General features: G+C 52.5%; 1 protein-coding gene across 2 annotated transcripts in view; it reads right to left on the bottom strand.

Annotated features, from left to right (window-relative positions):
• Positions 1-15,545: 15,545 nt before the first annotated feature.
• The window catches only part of RGS10 (regulator of G protein signaling 10), a 34,463-nt gene continuing 29,088 nt past the window's right edge, over positions 15,546-20,920 (bottom strand). Inside the window, exon 5 of one of the 2 annotated variants that reach the window (XM_036265794.1) lies at positions 15,546-16,033. In XM_036265794.1, the coding sequence (XP_036121687.1) occupies positions 15,887-16,033 (147 nt within the window). In that variant the 3' untranslated portion in view covers positions 15,546-15,886. The remainder of the gene's footprint in view (positions 16,034-20,920) is intronic. The other variant, XM_036265793.1, reaches the window with a different exon arrangement.

Below are 20,920 nucleotides of genomic sequence, written 5' to 3'. Positions count from 1 at the left end.
AGGGCTCGCCAGAGATTCCAAGAACAACAAGAGGGTTTGAGGTTGGAAAGTGTAGTTCAGGGATTTTGTTCATGTTTTTGTAAGTGATACGCAAGCATTCGTCCAAGGGGATGGGAAAAACTCGGGCGATGACACACGATGTAGCTTCCAGGGCGGGACAGATGGTGACAGTCCTGGGCTCTGTCTCCCGCAGGGCCTGGGGCAGTGTTTTTAGAGAAGGCCTGTCTCGTGTGCGCCAGTCTTGCAGTCGGGTGTCGGGCCCTCGCTAGGGGACTGGGCGGGGTGCGCGGCGTCACACCTCTTTGCAACACAATTTGTGGAAATTCTGAAAGGTTGAAGAAGGAATGAATTTTTGAAAACAAGCTTTGTATTTCCTAAAGAAGAATAGGTTTGGTCTGGCTGGTGTAGCTCAGTGGTTGAGCGTCGACCCCATGCACCAAGAAGTCGCCAGTTTGATTCCCGGTCGAGACACGTGCCCAGGTTGTGGGCCCGCTCCCCAGTGGGGGGCGCACAGGAGGCAGCCAATCTGTGTTCTCTCTCATCGATGTTTCTCTCTCTCTCCCCCTCTCACTTCCTCTCTCTCTGGAATCAATAAAGAAAAAAATATTTTTTTTAAAAAAAGGAGAAGAATAGCCCTGGCCGGTTTGGCTCAGCGGTTGGAGCGTCGGCCTGCGGTCCAGAGAGACCCGGGTTCGGTTCCCGCTAAGGGCACATACCTTGGTTGCAGTTTGTCCCCGGCCCTGGTTGGTTGTGTGGGTGGCAGCCACTCGATGTGTCCCTTTCACATCGATGTTTCTCTCTCTCTCTTCCTCTCTCTCCCTCCCGCTCTATCTGAACAAAAAATGGAAAAATGTCCTCGGGTGAGGATAAAAAAAAAAAAAAAAAAAGGAGAAGAATAGATTTGAACTTTATCTCTGTCCTTCTAAATCTGCTTAATAATAGTTTCTCTTTTCTTTTTTATCCCCATTCTTCACATTCCCACTTCACATCCCCACTGCATCATTTGCCCTTTTTTTTTTCCTACCTGTTCTTTGCTCAACAGAGAACATGTTTCTGAATTTTTTTAATGAATCCCCCTGTCCTACAAATTAAACAGATGAGATAGATAGATAGATAGATAGATGATAGATTATAGATAGATGACAGATAGATAGACAGATAGATAGATGACAGATAGACAGATAGATGATAGATAGATAGATGATAGATAGATAAATAGATGACGATAGATGATAGATGATAGATAGATAGATAGATAGATGACGATAGATGATAGATAGATGATTGATAGATAGATGATAGATAGATAGATAGATAGATAGATAGATAGATAGATGATAGATAGATAGATAGATAGATAGCAGACAGATGATAGCGAGAGAGACAAACAGACAGACATCACACCATCTCTGAGAGCGGCCACCTCTGCCTGGGAATGCCCCGCCATGTGCCGGTAGAGCTTAACAACAGGCTCTTGGAGGAAGGGGTGACCAGAGCCTGGGGCTCAGGGAAAGGGCCCCATGCACCACCTGAGAGTCTGAGTACAAGAAAGTTACATCAGCTCATTTAACATGGAGATTGAACTGTGTCCATTTGCCGATTTCTGTGGAGTCGATGTCCCCCCACAGCTGATGTCACACACGGACGAGCTGTCACCGGACGTGGGCTGGGAAGAATGCGTGTCGCTGGCTGGCCGGAGCTGTGTCGGCAGATCCAGCACCCGTGGGGATCACTGTGGGGTGGACGCCAAGGGCCTTTCAGGCCGGAAGTCCCCACGCCCTCTTCCGTCCAGCGCAGCCCCAGGACTTTGGAAGCACTTGCCTCCCGGCTGGCTTTACCCTTTCCTCTCGATTCCTGCTCACCTTCCGCCCCTCCTCCTCCCCAAGCACAGACCAGAAGCTGAACGATCCTTACAACCCACTGACCGAAGCCAGCCAGATTTCTTTTTTAAATACGTTTTTATTGACTTTTAGAGAAAGAGGAAGGGAGAGGGAGAGAGAGGAACATCGACGAGAAATATCGACTGGCTGCCTCCTGAGTGCGCCCTACTAGGATCAAGCCTGGGCATGTGCCCTGACCGGGAATCGAACCAGTGACCTCTTGGCCCCCGGGTCAATGCTCAACCACTGAGCCACACCGGCTGGGCACATGCCTATATTTTTAAAAAACATAACTATAAACTAGAGCAAATAAATCGTTCTTTTTCTTAGATGTGCAAAAAGAAAACATATACTTGCTATTGAGAGCGGAGGGTGACAGAAAGGAGCTGGGTGGCGGCCGCTGCAGGAACAGGCCCTGGCAGCACTGGCTGGAGAGCCCTGGAAGGTCCTGGCCTCTGACAGTGGGGTTTGCGGTTGGGGGAGTGGCCTCAGGAAAGGGGCGGGACAAGGTCGCTGGAGCCCTGGGAGGTTACGGAGGGAAGGAAGGCTGTCATGGGGATTGGGTGGGGCTCAGGGAGAGGGACCCCCTGCACCCTCTGAGAATCTCCGAGCAGTGACATCAGCTCACTGAACAAAGAGGTCTAACCACCACCACGCGAGGGAGAGGAGTGACCATGTCAACAGTGAGACAGTTCCTCGCACCGTCTCAGCAGGAACCCGGTTTCCTGAGTGACGCGACAGGGATGGTGGAAGTCTGGTCAGCTGGCCTCGCTGTCCCACTCGGTGAGCACACCTCACTGCGTGTGCTTCTGGGATTTAAAGACGCCTGTCTGTCACCCGGCCGGGGCCCCCAAGAGGCCAGCTGCTCGGGATGGGCACGGCCACAAGAAGAATCACAGAACACCCTCCGGAGCAACTGCATCCCCGGTGTGGGTGTTGATTTTTTAAAGAGAAACCTAGAAGCCAACACCCTGTGGGCACTTTCCATACAGTCCTAGCACATCTGAGCTGTCACCTGGGGAGTGACAGACCGAGTGAGCCGCAAAAGAGAGAGCAGTTTCACCAGACCCTCTGGGGGGCTGGGCGGGGACACCCCACAGAGGTCACGGGGTTTCTGCTTCTGGGCATCGGAACTGAAGGAACGCCAGCCCCTGCCCCTCTAGACCTGTGTGATACTTAAAGAAGTTCTGCAGGGCGAGTGGCATCTCGGAACCTGGTTTTTCTACATTAAAGGAAAAAACTGTCGGAGAACCGGTCCACCTCCGAAGAAGCTTCGGCTTCTGCAGCCTCGACTGGAGCAGCGTCAGAAGGTTCTCTCCTCTCGCACCTCCTAGGATCTCCTGAGGCAACGCCGTCTATCCCCCCGCTCCATCTCCATGTACAAAGCTGGTGAGTGAGTTTGTCTCAAACATGTATTTGATTGTCCCTCTTTCTCTTCCCTCTGCCCCCTCGCCGCACCTTTGCCCCCTGTGGGACCCAAGGTTCCTAGTGGAAGGAGCAATCTTCATCCCAGGCCCTCTTGGGGGTGAGGCCAACTGCTTTGTTTGCTTTTCTTTTTCTTTTAAAAAAATCTTTTTTCCTTTATTGGCTGTTTTAGAGAGAGAGAAAGGGAGACGGAGAGATAGAAACATCGATGAGAGAGAACATCAATTGGACTCCTTCTGCACGCCCCCCACTAGGGATCGGGCCCACAACCTGGGTGTGTGCCCTGACCGGGAATCAAACCAATGACCCCTTGGTGCCTGGGTCGACACTCAACCACTGAGCCACACGGGCCTGACAATTTGCTTTTCTTTTTCCTCTAAGCTCCAAATACCTCAGAACCAGCACCTGCCATTTTCCCTAAAGTGTCCTTTGAACCTGCTGCATGGGAACCATATCCGATGTCATCTTTCGCTGCGGTGTGTGCTGCCTTTCCCAGCGCCTGTGCTTCCGAGAAACAGCCCGTCCCTCCTGTCCTCCCGCCTCCCAGCAAGAGAAGGGAAATAGGAATTCAGCAGCAGCGCCCTTGCTCGGCTCTCTGAACGCCACGGAGAGAACAGACCCTGCGTCCTTTCTCGTCTGAGCTGAGAACACCGGCAACAGTGGCCGCGCCGAGGGCGCATGGGCACATCCGGGCGGGACAGATGTAATTAGCAGCATCGTTCCTTTGTGTGTGCAGAATAGATACCAGAATGGCACGCCCACGGGATGCTCTGGCAAATGTACTGTCACTCATTTTTGCAAACAATTCAATGGGTTTGTTTTTTTTTAAGTGCCTCCAACAAGCAAAAAAAAAAGGCCTGGAAAAAACCAGAATGACAAGTCAGCCTTTCATCGCAAAGTTACTTGAGAGTTGCTCTGGGGACAGGGAAGCCAAAGTAACTTGATGACTCTTCAAGCCCAAGTTCTGCGGGAGCGAAAGCTGCTGTCCACTCGGCCGGCGGGAGAAGTAAGCTTGGATGCCCCGTGGTCCCGACGCAGCTGAAGCATATGCCTCAGAGCCTCGCTTTTCCCATCTGCTTAATGGGCGTATAGGTAGCTGCATGTTCTCTATAGACTTGTAGTGAGGCTTGAAGGAGATGGTCAGGCAGAGTGAGGGCTTTGCAACCTATCCGGTGGAGGCTTTTTAGGGAGAGAGAAAGCGGCACCATTCCTAAGGCAAAGGAAGCGGCTAGAGCCTCTCTGACCACACCCACAACACGGAGGTCACCTCCCCGCAGCGGCCACCTGTAGGCAGCCCGAGGGTTAATGCGGTGACCTTATGCAGCCCAGACCACATCGTCCAGCCTCAGAGGACGTGTTCCATTGCAGACACGGTCCAGAAGCCTGCAGGAGGGCCAAACACCAAGTTCTGGAACTTATTAAAATCCCTGCTTCCCACCACATCCCTCCCCCCTGCGGCCCTGGCACCTCCCCCTGCTTCTCACTCTCCACCTTTCTGTGTTAGCGGCTCGGGCCAACCTCTCCGGGCTGGAAAGAGCCCTTCCTCCTCTGCCGGCGGTGAGCTGCTGGCAGTGATGGGCTTCCTAGGACAGCTGGTACAGGGGAAGGCTCCCGAGTTCATATTTATTATTCCATTGAAATAATTTCATTTGATGGTGTCCTCGAAGCTCTCCAGGGCCCAGATTTAAGAGCCTGTGCAAATGTTGAAACAAAGTATGCCTTTGGGATTTTCCCCCCTCTCCTAAATCTCCCCTTTGAACTCACTCCCTGCTTTCCCTCGGGGTGAAACTGAAGAACTGAGTTCTCGTCTTTCCCAGCCTTTCCTGAGAGGCATCTTCCAGAACGTAAACCCACAGCCTCTCAGAGTTGAAAATGGTTCAGGGTTCAGCCAGTCGAACTGCAGGCTGTGTCTGAGCACTCCTGTACCACATCTCACAGGTGACTGCCCAGCCTCTGCTTGAATGCCTCCAGGGACAGGGGCTTTCGTCCTACCTGGTGATGTTTGACTTCTTCCTAAGCAAACCCTTCCCAGAGGGCACGGACCCTTCCCATCCACGTACCCAGCTCCCAGTGGAAGTAGTAGGAGGTAGGAGGAGATGACCCAGAAGTATCCATGCCGTGCCTGGTGTACAGCAGGTGCCCAAATGTCTGGGCAGAGGCAAGTTTTTGAGGAAAATGATTTAACCTTGATCAATTGAAGTTTCAGTGGCTTCTCAGATTCACAACTGCAGTTCTCTACGAGAAGGGAATTTGAGAGGCCCTACAGCTAAGAGCATGAAGGCAGTCAGGACCTGGGCACAACTGGCCGGGCACTGGCTTCCCCGGGACCTTGACCAACCTACTCAGCCTGTGATCCCTACTTCTTTATCTGTCAAATGGGGTCAACATTCCCTGCCCTGTGGGGCTCCCAGGCTCTTTTGAGTTTCAGTGGAGATCATGTATGTGTGAGCTGGAAAGAACTTTATATACATATGGGTTATTCTTCTTATTCTTATTAAGGAATAAAGAAAGACACCGAATATTTCAATTTTGAATTTTAATAATTCACCAAGGAAATAGTTATACTTGGCGAGATAAAGATTTGGGGAGATGGGCTTCTTCGGTGTATAACGGGGAGGAGAGAATACAAGCCAGCCTGTCAATAGCCCTAGAAAATGGGCTCACGTTGTGTAAATCCGCCCGATGCTAAATCACACCCTGAAGACACAGCACGCACCCCCTCTCCTCCACCTGCAGCAGGAACTCAAGGGCAGGGCTGCGCTTGTTCACCTCTGGGTCTCTGGGTCTGGCCCTGCCAGAGCTCTGGGGCTGTCACCTGCGATTAATCAGCCAGCACCTATTCAAGAGAACAGGTGAGTGAGGGGCATCCCCACGGCCACTGAAATCACTCTGCTGGCTGCATCGAGGCCCAGGATTTGTTCACTGAGATGTCTCTCTTCTGCTTTTTCATTTCTCCTCAGGGAATGAATTCTGTGCCAAAGACAAACGAAGAGGACTTGTCCCCACACAATGGTCTTTGGGTTATTTAGTTACACCACTGGGCAGGCTCCTTTTTTCATTTTTTTGTTAATCCTCACCCGAGGATATTTTTCCATTGTTTTTTAGAGAGAGTGGAAGCGGGGGGAGGGAGGGAGGGAGAGAGAGAAACATCGATGTGAGACACATAGACTGGTTGCCCCCTGCATGACCCTGACTGGGGCCGGGGATCAAACCTGCAACCCAGGTACGTGCCCTTGACAGGAATCGAACCTGCGACCATGGGCCAATGCCCTAACCACTGAGCAACCGGCCATGGCATCCCTTTGTAACCTGAGACCTGGAACCTGGATCAATTTCTCAGATGTTTCTGAAGTGTAGTAGAGTTAGGAAACACAGCTCTAGTGAGAAGGTGGTGTTCTCTCTTCACTTTATTTTATTTTCTATTGATCTTAGAGAGGCAGGATGGGAGAAAGAGAGAGGCGGGGAGGGATCTGTTGTTCCACTTATTAACGCACTCATTGGTTGCTTCTTGCATGTGCCCTGGCCGGGGATCAAACCCACAACCTTGGTGTATCAGGATGACACCCTAACCAACGGAGCTACCTGGCCAGGGCTCTCTTTGCTCATGTTTTCAAACAGCTTGTAAGGGTGACAGCTGAAGTTCCAGATGTGTACTCACACAGTTCCCGGATTGCCCACCGAGGCTCCCAGATGTCACAGCAAACGAACAGGAGAATCGGAGGATGTTTTAAGTCTTCAAGGAAAACGCAGTGATAGGTGACACTGTGGATGACCTCAAACTAGTTCACAGTTTCAACATTAGACCTTGCTACATTCTTTTCAACCGAGTCATATCTTTGCCAGGCTGGGTTTTCAGTGGTTGCTGGGATTAAAAAAAATAATAAGTACCATGCAAAAATCATTGTGGGGCAGGATAAAGGGCGGTGGTGCCAATCGGATTCCAAGGTTTGAGAAGGTGTGTGGTGCCCACAGGTGCACATGTGCATTGATTGGTAAGTAATTTTGGTTATTTTTTTAATAAAATAGAAAAACTCTTAAAATCTTAATTTATGTTTGTTTTTCAATCAGCTACTAAGTTGTTAGATGCGAGTACCCACCCCACCCTCAGGACTACCACTGCCCCTGGTCCCAGGTCTGTCATCAAATGTTCCCCCCGGGTGGACTCTTGAGACCATGCCCCTTAAAAATTGTACCCCAGATGCTGCCAGTGCTCTGGCTGGACCTGGTGGTGGTCACAAGTGTGTAAACAAATGTGGACATTCACTGAGCTGCCCACTTAAGATTTGTACACTTTACTGAACATTAGTTATACCTTAGCAAAAAAAACTAGCCCTGGCTGGTGGTCCAGTGGTTAGAGCATTGGTTGGTGCACCGAAGGTTCTGGGGTTCAATTCCTGTCAAGGGCAGGTAGCTGGGTTGCAGGTTCATTCCTGACCGAGGTATGTGTGCGAGGCAACCAATCGATGTGTCTCTCCAGACACATGGATGTTTCTCCCCCCCTCCCCCCACTTCCACTCTCTCTAAAAACCAATGGAAAAATATCCTCGGGTGAGGAATAATAATAATAATAATAATAATAATAATAATAATAAAAGCCTCTCCCCTCCAAATATTAATGCATCCCAGAGAGCGGGGGAGGAAAGAATGAACTTTTATCCTATTTTCCTTCAGAAATATTCACTACATTTCAGAACAACATCAGAGATCAAACATGAGGATTTGGAGATATACTTTCAAAACCCAGTGGTGGGAAAGGGAGACATTTAATATCCCACCCATTTTGACCCTTTAAGCCTCCGTGCACACAGCCAGTCATTTCTTGATCTGTGTTAATATAAGTGTAGTACCGGGCAGTTTATTGTACAAAGCCCGGCAGTTCTTTAAGTAATAAACTCGCATCAAAACATTGTTCCCAAAAAACAAAAACAAAACATTGTTTCCAAGCATTTAAAAGATCAGAGAATGAAACTCCCCCTGCGGCGGCGCGGGGGGGTGGTGGTCTGTGCGGCCGGGCCAGGTGGCGGCAGGTGGCTGGCACCAAGGACCCTGAAGGGCCTCCTCCTCCCGCCTGAACAGCCACGGACTGCGGGGGCCAGGCGGGGTGAGGGCCCTGCCCCACCTTCCTGCCCCAGCCCGGCGCAGTGCCACTCACCGGGGTCAGGGCGGTGGCCTGGGCCAGCGGGCAGGACCAGAACATTCCAGGGCTGCCGCATCCCAGGACCTGGGCTCGCGGAAGCCGATTAGCACAAAGACCCCTTTCCACCCCGACCTAGGGAGGAGGCACCCCCCTGGGGAGAGGTGGGGGAGGAAAGGTTCCTCCCAGCTGCAGGGACCGCCCGAGCGGAGCCCAGCTCACCCTCCGCGGCTCACCGGCGCCCCCGTGAGCCCGAGCCGGGAACTTCGGGAAGGCTGTCCTCCCGCGGGGTGCGGGTCTGGGAGCCCTGCTCCTCCCCGGGAAACCATCCTCTCTCTTACCAAGGGACAGTCACTGGTGATACCAGCGACTCCCCAAAGGACGCCGACCGTATTCCCTGCCCCTTCCTGTGGGTGCAGAATGCCCCTGCTTTCCCGTTGGCCAGCCTCTCTCAGCGACCTTCTGTCACATCCTTCCCTGTAACTTGGCCACTTGACTGGACTAGGAAGCTAGCTCGGGTTGGCAAGGGGCCAATCCAGGCCCCCCGGCCGCCGCCCCCCCCCCCCGCCCTCTGGACATCTCCAACTCGAGCCTCACCCTCTCCTGCTCGGACACCCACCTGCCACTTGGGTCACTCGAATGGCACTCAGATCCAGCTCCCTAACCCTCAGACTCTCCCTTCCACCACCCAGAGGCCACGTGGGTAGGAGCCTCAGCCAAGGAGTCAGAAATCGGTCCAGATCTGCCAGCCTTCCCTGTGTCACCTGGGTAGACCACACAACCTCTCCAGGTCACTAACATTGATTGATCCCCTGTGGACCGGGCACTGTGCCAAGCACATTACATGCGTTACCTCATTGAATCTATGTTGGGGCCAATGTCCTCCCATCTAACAGGTGAGGGAACTTAGGCGTGGAAAGATTTGTGCCTTGTCCAAGACGACACAGCTGAGAAGCGATGGAGCTGGGTGAGTGTAGGCAGCTGAACTCCATGACATGATCTTAACCAAAATTCTCATGGTAACCAATGGTAAAGAAAAAGAATAATAAAAGTAACTGACACAATACAATAAACAGCTGGTGTATTATAGAATTATACACCTGAAACCTACTTAATTTTATTAACCATTGTCACCCCAATAAATTTTAAAAAAAGGAAAAACGGAGCTCTAAAAAATGTCATACTCTGTCATTTCAATTGTAGGAAATAATTTGAAATGTCAGGGGGTAGGTAACAAAGAAATTATTTCGCCCTGGCTGGTTTGGCTCAGCGGTTAGAGCGTCGGCCTGCGGTCCAGAGAGACCCGGGTTCAGTTCCCGCTAAGGGCACAAACCTCAGTTGCAGTTTGTCCCCGGCCCTGGTTGGGTCATGCGGGTGGCAGTCACTCGATGTGTCCCTTTCACGTTGATGTTTCTCTCTCTCTCTCTCTTCCTCTCTCTCCCTCCTGCTCTGTCTGAACAAAAAATGAAAAAATGTCTTCAGGGGAGGATTAAAAAAAAAAAGAAATTATTTCACTGCTAAGATTCTGGGGAAAGCTGCAAATTTAGTAAAAGTGGGCCCACATACACCCACCTGGGAAAACTCAGGGGTCTGCTCCCTCTGGGAGGGGCAGGAACAACCCTCCTGGAGGACCAGGGTCTCATTCCCCTCTATGGTCACCAGGCTCCGTGAATACAGATATTTACAAGGCAGCCTGTATTCCTTCCCCTGTTCTTACAGGGGTAACAGTGGCAACATGTGGACCAAAAGCCACATACTTGCAGAGTCAGCCTTCCTCTGGAGACCAAGCAGCAGCAAATTCTTTTCCTGGGAACATCTCTATCAAGCAGACATCTGTTACTCTTAGGCGCTCCGTAGGCCATAACAGTTTAAAAAACAGAGTTTAAATGCCTAAATAAGAAGAAAACAGTTTGCCCATGTTGCAAAACAGCATATACACTGTGCTGAAATTAGCACAAGGGAAACATTTATCTTCCCTAGATAATCTTGAAACTGGCCTTTTTTTGATGGTGTATAATTATGTTTATTGGCATGAAAGATGGTCATGATATATCGCTAAAGGAGAAAAAAAGAAAACTGTTGTAAATACAAAACCAGACTTTTTAAAGGAGCATTTGACTCCACCTCCCTGGCTGGGGCGAGGCCCCTTCTGCATGTCACAGGAGTAAAGAAAGAATGGGTCAAGACCAGCTGGTGGTGGCCTTCTCCCTGAAAGAACAGAGTCCCCCTTTTTTAGCTGGAATGGCCAAAGATTTGCACGAGCTGAAACCGGGCCCAGCTTGGTAGAGTGAAAGATGGTGGGCCGTAGGGTCCCAAAGACTGAGAGCTGAGTTCCAATCCTGCATCACCAACCACGAGCCATGGTGACCTGGTACAGGTTCAATGCCTCTGAAGGTCAGTTCCCCGCTGAAACGGTGGAAGCCATGCCCACTGCCCCTCGGCAGTGTGCCCGGTACATGGGCTGTGCTCAGGAAGGGGTGGCCTCTCCAGCCCTCCCAGTTCTGCATCTTTCTGACAATCCAGCAATGGGCAACATGAAGATGCCAGGCTGTGGATGAGATCAACCATAATTTGAGAGCCTGGTGTTCATTCACTCACTCAAGAAACATTATGGGGGGCCTGCTATGTGGCTGCTCTGGGACACAATGGAACACACTCAGTTCCTGTCCTTGGAGAGAGGTCACAAACTGGTAACAGATAAAGAGCCATGTGCCAGGGCTCCGAGAGGGCTGGGAAGGGGCATATGGGTGGGGGACTATTTATCGGAGTCCTCAGGGGCAGACACAAGGCACGGAGAGGCAGAAGGCTGGGTGGAACCGGGCTCAGCTCTCCTGATCTTGTCATCATGAGACCATAGTCACGACCTGAATTTTTATTCTGCAAACAAGCAAAGGCACAGAAGGGGCTTACTCAGGTGAGCATCATGGTCGGGTCTGTGCTTTTAAAAGACGGATGCTGGCTGAAGATGGAGGGAGGGTGTGGAGTGAGGAGGACTGACCAGTGAGCAGGCTGTCACAGCCACCCGGGAAAGAGATGAGGGAGGCAGCTTGGTCAGGGCCCAGTGCCGCGGAAATGGGGAGGCTTGGATACATTCGAGCTGGATTTTGGAGGAGAATCTAGAGGACATACTGATGGATCAGACAGAAGTGTAGGAAAGGAGAGACTCTCAGGCCACCTCCAGATGCCCCTTCCCAGTGTGGGAAATGGAAAAAGAATCCCTTTCCAGCGGATACAGCACCATCAACACTATCTCAGCACTCAGAGAGGGCGCCGCCTACAAGCCCCTCGCTCAGGGGAGAAGAGGGGCCCTAGGTCTCTGCATCAGCAGCTTTGGACTTGCAAAGCTTGCAATGCCGGTGGACATCCAAGGAGAGCCCATCTGCTCTGCTCAAGGTTTGGGGACCTTGTGCCCCAGGGATTCTACCCTTGTCCCCAGCTGTGCGTAAGGTTTCTCCCCTTCCTGCCCAGGCACCAGCCCTTTCACAGAGCTCACTGCGTTATCTGCAACTAACCTTGAGAAGAAATGCAAGTTTTAAAACCCTGGAAGTTAATGGTTCCAGAAGACCATTTAGCACTTAAATAAATGCAAGTTCTAGGACATCCACAGCCCAGATGAAAGTAAACAGATGACAGAGTGAGCCAGACTGTGCTTGCTACAGTTTGCAAAGCTTGTAAACAGAGCGTGCTCTGAAAGTCAGAGCAGACCGGGGAGTTGGATCTCAATTCGTCAGCTCCCAGCTCTATAACACCGGGAGGGACTATTTCCCGGTTAAGAAACCACCATGGGAAACGAGTTCACTGAATTCCCCATTCTCTAGAGTTCACCGAGACAGGAATAAAAAGCTGTCTCCACAGGGACAGGGCCCTCATTCTCGTATTTTTTTTTAAGAAACCACTTCACCACCACTAGGAAGCTTAACATCCTGATGCTCAGGAGAAAGACAAAACGTCTGAGCTCGTAAACTTAAGGGAAGATCACAACCAGCCAGTTTGGCCCAGCGGTCCCTCTCCCAGGGGCTGGTCGTTTTTCTTGGAGCACAGGTTAGGTAAAGACGCCATCTCATCTGACCAGCTGCTTCTTTCATCACCGACAGTCCTGTATCTAGTATTTGGCCTGGGATGTAGTAGGTGCTCATTAAATATCTGTTTTGTGAGTCAAAGGCCACTGTTTACCCCAGCCCTGGGCTTCCCTGGGGCTCTGTCTAGACAAGGAATGGACAGAAAAGGGAGCCGGGGTCAGCAGATGGAAAGTTTGGCTCCAGCTTCAGACTCTACCACTCACCAGCATGTGCCTGTGTGAGTGATGTCGTTGGTTTCGGTCTTCCAGTCTCTAAAATGGGAGAAGTAGCGGTTCTCCCACTCCTGGAGGTTTTGCGTACGAGGTGATGCGGGAGAAGGAAAGGTGCTCTGCGTGTGTGAGGTGACCCCCACCGAGCCTGCTGCAGTGGAGAAGGTGGCATGGGCAGGGGCCACGGGAGACCCAGACCACAGTTTACCCTGAGAAAGCCAGGCAGGCATTGAAAGATTTAAAACACATGCCCCATCAAATGCATCTGTGACCTGCAGGTGGAGAGTTTGAGCCCCTGCAGACTGTTGTATTAAGCACGTCTTTTCCCTGATGCCTTGACCCCGGGGCCTGTTGACACTGGAGGGACTGTCCCTCCCGGGGCCAGCCAACTCCTAGAGAGAGTGCTCAGCTGGAGCTCCGTCCATGTGCAAACGGGACTACCCGCTCTCCACCCAGGGCCAGGGCCAGACAACTAGGGACGGCCCCCTGCCCCCGAGCCCACGGGAAGTATTCAGATCAGCCAATCCTCAACCTGCTCACCCTGGGTGCCTTCCTGTGGAAACCACAACAAAACCTGTTGCCCACACTTTCCCCTCGCTCCCTCTGCCTCCTGATCCACCTGGGGTTTCCCCGTGTGGCCCGGGCTGGCATGGCCTGCCCCTGCCCCTGAGCAACTGGAACAAGTGCTTTTCAGTGCCAGTCATCCCGATTGGTTGACCCCTCCAAACCCGAATAATAATAAAGCCTACATTTTAAAACAGCTGCAGTCCTCGACAGTGTGGTTCAGTGGTTAGGGCCCTGGCCCGGGTACTGAAGGCTCGCTGGTTCACTTCCCGAGCAAGGGCATGTTCCTGAGTTGCAGGTTCGATCCCTGGCCCGGTCAGGGCGCATGTGAGAGGTAACCAATCGATGTGTCTCTCTCACATCGATGTTTTCCTCTCCCCCCTGCCGCCCCTCCCACTCTCTCTAAAAAAAATAAATCGATGGAAAAAATATCCTTGGGTGAGGATTAACAATAACAAAACACCTGTAAACTCCAGTGAGGCACCGAGCATCACGGCTGCTTTACCGCCCTCGACTCTGGACGCCTAGCACATCGCAGACACAATGTAAACACCCAGGAATGGAAGGGTGGACGGACAGACGTAGGGTGAGAGTGGCAAGGGGGAGGAGCATCTGGCTGGCTCCATGGAGTCCCCGCGCTGCAGTCACGGTCGCGGCGGCCTCCGGAAGCCGGCTCTGCACCTGCCTCGGCTCCTGGGCGCAGACGGAGGCGGCAGCGGGGAAGTGGCCGAGCTCGGCAGCTGTCAGCTGCGGTTCACGAGCGCTCGCCCGCCTGCAGGCATCTGGCTTTCAGGCAGCTCCTCGTGAGCAGCTCTGCTTACAGCAGACGATCTCCGGCTACCTCTGCTGTTCATTCATTCCAGCCCTGAGAAGCGGGGTCTCTGAACCCAGTGGTACGAGGTGGAAGCCAGAAAGAGGCTCCAGCCCGCCTGTTGGCTCAGGCTCTCCAATGGCAGCACTGGGCAGGGTGCTGAGCTCCGTGGAGCCTGGATGACCCTGTGTCTACACTGGCGCGTGGGGGTCTGCATCCCTGCATGTCCCGGCCCGCAAACTCAGAGCTGAGCTGGAGACCCCTGGCTCTAAAACGCATCGATCTGCTCTGCTTGAAGGACTGAATTTCTCGAATGACAGGGCCCTTGGATGTCACTCTCAGTATCACCCTCCTGTCCCAGGCAGAGAGGCCTCAGACTCCCTGGGGAAGGAGGAGAAAGCCCCTGTTGGGGGATCCAGCGTTTGCAGTTCCAGTTCTCAGCAGTGAAAGGCTCCGCAAGGCCATCCCTTCCCCAGGCGGGACGGTCTAAGGGACTGCCCAAGAGGTCACGCTAGGGGAGGGTCGTCAGTAGGCTGACCATGCAAACTGGTTTGCCCAGAACAGAACCAGGCAGTGCCCTTTCCCCAGTGTAATTATTCAACTCCCCCCACCTTCTCTCTCCAAAGTGTCCTGGTTTGACTGGAAAATGATACAGCCGCCCTGGACATCAGGCGGTCTGTACGAAAATGGGGAAGTCAGGAGGCTCACGGTGACCGTCTGGCTGCTCTGTTCACAAACAGGAGCTTAAGGTTTGGCAGACACGCCCGGGAAGGTCTGGAGCAGCAGGCGGCAGGAAGAATTAGCAGGAGGGACCTGGGCCTGACCTCGGGCTCTGGTGGGCTTAGCTCAAAGGGGGGGCCACTGGGGCTGGCTGGGTCAGCCTGGGCCACGCGGGACTTCACGCAGCCTTCCTACAGAAGAGACGTTCAGAGACAGCATTTTCCCCTCCTTGTTGAAGCAAAGGGTAGGAAAAAGGAGAAGGAAGGGTTTCGTGTCCCCAGCGGGCTACGGGATGACAGGGAATGTGCACATTTCGTCGTCGGCACAGGCCGTGTGTCACAAGCCCACGCAACCCCACCTCGCGTTGCCGTGGGGACCCTGAACGACTTCCCATTCGTCTTCCTTCCTGGTTGAGATCTTATATCTGTCAAGGCGAACTATTTATCTGTGTCCCATGAAATGTCACAGACTGTGGGCAAAACCAGGACAAACGCACGCACAAGAAACAAGAGCCCTCTGATGCTGCTCAGGGAGCTCCCCGAATCTGTACGGGCTGTCGGGTGAGCCTCCCAGCACTGAACTTGCCCGTGCGAAGGGTTTAACCCCAAAAGGCCTGACAGACAACACCCCAGTGGCCTGAGTTTGTGAGACCCACTCCTGCTTGAGCTGATTCGCCAAGTGAATCTGTGGACACGCATGACCCCTCCCACGAAGGCAAAGCAAAGGCTTAACAGACAAGAGGTGGCTATAAGTCTCACCTGGTGGACTCGCATGACGTTTAATCAAGCTATAAAATGCTCAGTGTCCAGTGTTTAAGGACTCTTTCCGCCTTGTACATGTGTGTTTGTGAACTTAAATGTCTACGTTATTTGCTTGTTTTTTATGTAAGATAAGCCATCATGCAAAACTCACTGGTCAAGCAGTTAATAAAATACACATATCCCATGGACAGACTTTGCAAATTCCGGTCCTTGCAGATAACAAAGCATTTATAAACCCTGCGTGGTCCTGAGAGTGAGTCCCTTCGCGTCTGAAAGCTGCCGGTTGAACAGCTCTTTGGGGGCTCATGTGTTATAAATTCTCGAAGCTCTTTTAGCTGCAGTTTGGGCATCGGGAGGATCTTCTTCCTCTTCTTCGGTTCGCTTGTGCTTTAAAAACAAGTCGGACTTCAAGAAGCGGCTGTAGCTGTCATACTTCATGAGGCTGAAGATCTAAGGGGAAAGGAAAAAGAAGTCTGAAGGATGAGGCTAACCAGGCCATGACTCATCCTAGCAAATATTTATTAAATACCTACCACGTGCCAGAGTGCAAATACGTGCGAGTCACACACAGACAGCTACAGCGAGTCATGTGCTCGACAAGGCGGATGTTTCTGGTCATCAAGAAATAATCTCAGCATAATATAACAGCTCAGGGAGTCACATGAACAAGTCTCTCTTTATTTTCCACAGAAGTATAGATTCACACAGCCCTGATTCATAGCCTTGTATCAAGAGGTCCTTCAAGAATCTCCACTTGATTTGGATCCATGACGCAGGGACGTATTTCTCCAGGACCCTGAGACAGAGGACTGGAAATGGTTCCCGTAGAGATGGTGGTGGGGTACAGGCTGCTGTCGTATCAGATGATGCCAATATTGCAAGACTCTCAGAAGCCTGGCATCTAAGATCTCAGACAAACCTATCATTATGCCAAGAAGCAAAATGGGACTTCTTCAGTGCACGGCCAAGGGGTGAAACCACAGTCTAAGCAAGGAGAGGCTTTGGGAACAGGCCCTAATTAAAGAACCAGCAGTCGGCTGCAGAATGCAAACACACGGGCCCAGGCACGGGTGTCTGGGAAAGAAATGGTTCTAAGGTGTGCTTGTCAGGTGCAGGGGGACCTCTGGATCAGCACTGACATCTGCCACACCGCAGGTCCTAGAAGAGTTGTCCTCTCTCTTCTTAGCCACTGCCCCTATTCCCAGAATGCCCTCTCCCCCACTCCCACCCTCCTGCCTTGCTCTTCAAAAAGGGGGGAGCAAAGAGAAAAGCATTTCTGCTGTTGAGGGTACAATCTCTTTTGAGAAATCTCTCTCTTCATCTCTCTCAGACCTTTTGACTGAACTTGGAGACGTTCTGCAGATGAAAAATCCACACTTGCACCCTGGTGCCCTCCCTTACCACACTGCTGTGGCCCCAAAGGTGGAAAGTTCCAGAGGTGTCTAGAATGTCACCCACTGCCAGGCGGGCCTATCAGGTGGGTGGTAAAACCCTGAGGTCTTTTAAATATGCCCTTTCCCTCCAGGCACACAAACTAGTTTGCAAATGAAAAGTCTGAGCAGTCTGAGCAATGCCTGGGGTCTCCAGCCTCCACACCTTCATTTTCCCAGCGGCTCCGATCACAGGAGAGCTGCCTGAGTCATTCTGGCATCAGCAGTCAACGGCCCAGGGAAAGATGTAGGACTTCGGGTTTTCTTTGAACTCAAACTACTGCCTGCCCTTCCCTGGTTGTCCTCCTAGTCTGTCCAGGATCTCCGATGGCTCAGAAAGACCCCTCCTCCCTAAGACCTCCTGTTACCTATTTTGTAGCACTCTTGTAATCCTGGACCCACTTGCTGAGGTTTAGAGAAAATTATCATTAAAAAAAAACAACAACTCCCAGAAAATACAAAAATCGTAGCCAGGGGTGAGGCCGGGATGAGGAACGCCATCATCTCTCCATGGCCTCCCACAAATGTGCCCAGCAGATGTTACCATCCCCCACCACCTGCATAATTCAGCCCTTCCAGGCATAAGTGCCCCACAAGGGAACTTTGAGATGCCCACCTAGTTCCAAATCTGAACCCGATGCTCCAAGAGTGACTAATGCAGCCAGCTCCGTGATGCCCCTCCTGGCACCCAGCCCTGTGCCCCCTCCCACACCAGGTCCATGGCACATGGGACCCACCACTACCAGCAGGATGCGGTTCGACCCAAGCGTCTGTCTGAAGTCTCTGCGTGTGGGAGAGGAACATCCTGTTTGCCGGTAGTGGCTCTGAGGCTCACACTTCAAAGAGGAGAAAGAAAAAGGCAGGGGCTGGAGGCACCCAGGGCCGGGGGAGGCGGGGGAGGGAGGCGAGGGGGCGGCTTCAGCAGAGGGGAAGGCTGGGCGCTGCTGGGCTGGCGGGCTCTCAGCCTCCAGGAGATCCCAAGAGACCGCAGGCTCCTTCCTGGTGCCAGCCAGTTCCAGGGAGGGGCTGGGAACTATTCAACAAGGGCCTGCGCGCCACGCCCTGCCCTGCGCGGGTGGGAATGCCCCATGTCCCCCAGCCTGGGCCCACCTCCTGGAGCAGCAGTCACTGGGTGGCAGCTACGGCCATGAGGCCCGACAGAAGTGAAAAAGAAGAGATGTCATCCCCAGTGGCCTCATCTCCTGGGGCGGTGAACTGCCTGATCTCTCTTCACAGGATCTTCAGTGTCACTGCGCAGGGTCTCCTGGGCACCGGCCTGGGAGGGCATGGCAATGGGGCGCTCCCATCACACAGCCCCTTGAGGGTGGTGCTCAGCAAAGATGGCTTAGAGAATGCCCCTAAAACTCTCTTCCAAGAAAGTGGCCGAAGACAGTGTAGCCCGCTGCGGACCACAGCCTCACCGACCACAGGCAAATGGCCACGACTCCAGGCCAAACACTGGTCACCCAGCGAACGAACAGAAGCCGTCCAACATGCAACCACAGAGGGCTGGCAAAATGAATCAGGGTAGTACCTTCTAACCACGCACCAGGCGGCCTTTGATCCTCACCAAAACCGGTGCGAACCGTGATGCCAGAGGAGACAGCAAAGCCTTCGAGTCCGACGCTCTGCCCCAGCGGCTGTCACGGCACGTGCCACAGACTGGGTACACAACAGATGTCTCTTTCCTCAACTCTGGAGGCTGAAGTCCAAGACGAGGTGTCGGAGGCTGGGTTTCTTCTGCACCCTCTCTCCTGGGCTTGCAGATGGCTGTCTTACCCCAGGGGCTTCACAGGGACTTTCCTCTGCATCCTCCTCTCTCTTTATAAGGACGCCAGTCAAACTGGGTTAGGGCTCACCCCCAATGACCTCATTTACCTTCAGTACCTCTTTAGAGACCCTTTCTCCAAACAGTCACGTTCGAAGATACCTGGGCTTAGGACTCCAACATATAAATCAGGGTGGGGGGCACAATTCAGCCCAAAACAGTGAGCAAAAGAGACCAGTGGGATCCGAACCTGGCGGTCAGGAGGCCACACTCCTAACCACTAGGCTGCACTGTCCCCCATATGGTAGTCTTTAAAAATAAAATCTGTAAAGAGTTCAGCATGGAACCACATATGTGAATGTTGAATAACTAAGCACTAAGTTTTTTTAAATGCACTAAAAATTAAAACAGCGATCCCAAATTCCCTCTTTAAGAGTGTCTGTGAACACTTCGTAAAGTATATGATTGTCTAACCGCTTTGCGGTACACCTGAAACTCATGTAAAATAATATGGAATGCAAGCTGTAATGAAGAAATAAAGATTTTTAAAAAGGAGTGTCTATGGGTATAAACAGGAAAGAAATATCTCCAAAGGTCAGTGTAGTGGACTGAACAGTGTCCCCACCAAATGTATGTCCACCTGGAACCTCAGAAGGTGACCTTACTAAGAAATAGGGTCAGTTGAGGATGTCGAGATGACATCCTAGATTTAGGGTAGTGCCCTTATAAGAGGAGAAGACACGGAGAAACACACAGAGGGAAAGGCCATGTGAAGACGGAGGCAGAGACCGGAGATGCGGCTACAAGCCAAGAAACGCCAAGCGCCACCCGAAACTAGGACGAGGAAGAAAGGACCCTTCCCCAGAGCCTTCAAGGACCACAGCGCCCCCACGCCACCCCCACCTTGATTTCGGACTTCTGGCCTCATGAATGTGACTGTTTTTTCAAGCAGCTCAGTTTGTGACAGTTTGTTATGACAGCCCTTGGAAACTAACTAAATGATTGATTTCACCTCACTCCTAAGTGAGCACAGAAAAGGAGACAGCCCTCGGGGTTCCCGAAGGTTCTACAAAACCAGGACTCTTTGATGGGGAGAACCGGCGTCCCTGCGGCTGGACTGTGACCGCCACGCGACCAACAGGCCTCAGGTGGCCTGTAGAGCCGACTCTGGATGGGGGTGGGGCTCCAGGCGGCCGAGCCGCTGAGCAGAGCTGTCAAGCAGTCAGTCCTGCCCACAGACAGGGAGCCGATGGGGCAGGAAACTCAAGCTGGCAGCTAAACTGCATTCCGTACCTTTTTTTCTTTTTTGCCAAGACAGCTGTGGCTCAGCAGGTTTCAGGCTCTGGCAGCCCCACATCTGTGAGCTGCATGCCCCCCTGTACACTGTTTGCCCTGGGATGCAATCCTGCAGGCAGCGGAGGTGGGCGCCTTCCTGCCTATGCACCAGGTCCCGCAGCGCTAGGCCACTGCCCGGCCTCGGTGCCCCTCCCACCCGGGACCGGACCCCAGCTTGCTGGACCGACTGGGATCTGCCTCTCCGTGGGTGCTGCAGCTCGAGGGTGTCCCGGACCTGCTGCTGCGGACAAGGACTCCCTGAACTGTCCTCATCCGCGCAGAGAATTCACCCGGCCTTGAAGGCCCCTCAGTGGATCTCAACACTCTCTCCGTGAAGCACATTTCAGACCTAATAAATCTCCTAACACTTCTCAGAAGACAAGGACACTAAAGACTAAACTAAACATGCATCCCTCCTTCTCTTCAAACCTCTCCACCGTATGGTTTCAACTGGGTACGAGGGGGAAAGAGAAATCCTTTCATGCAAGTTCTATTAATGGGATTTCATGTTCGCTGCAAGAACTGGGTTTAGTTTTTCTACAAAACTGCGGAAGGGAGGTGGCGAGCACTGGATTCTCCCCCCACACCCAGACCACAGACACGCTTTCAGACGGACGGACAGACAGACAGGGCGAGGAAAGCAGGCCCCTCTCCCTCCAGCCCTCAAGCCCTGGAATGATGGCAGAACCAGCTGCGCGTTGAAGAGGCTGTTGGGACAGGGCCCCCGCGGGAATGTCCCCACCTCCAGTTGAAGACCACCTCCCCCTCTTCTGAAGTGGGAACAGGGTGCATCCAGGTCTGAAG

Source organism: Molossus molossus, unplaced genomic scaffold (assembly GCF_014108415.1).
Source record: "Molossus molossus isolate mMolMol1 unplaced genomic scaffold, mMolMol1.p scaffold_m16_p_17, whole genome shotgun sequence".
Lineage (NCBI taxonomy): Eukaryota > Metazoa > Chordata > Mammalia > Chiroptera > Molossidae > Molossus > Molossus molossus.
The sequence above is the reverse complement of the archived record's forward strand: the minus strand, read 5'-3'. Positions and strand labels throughout refer to the sequence as shown.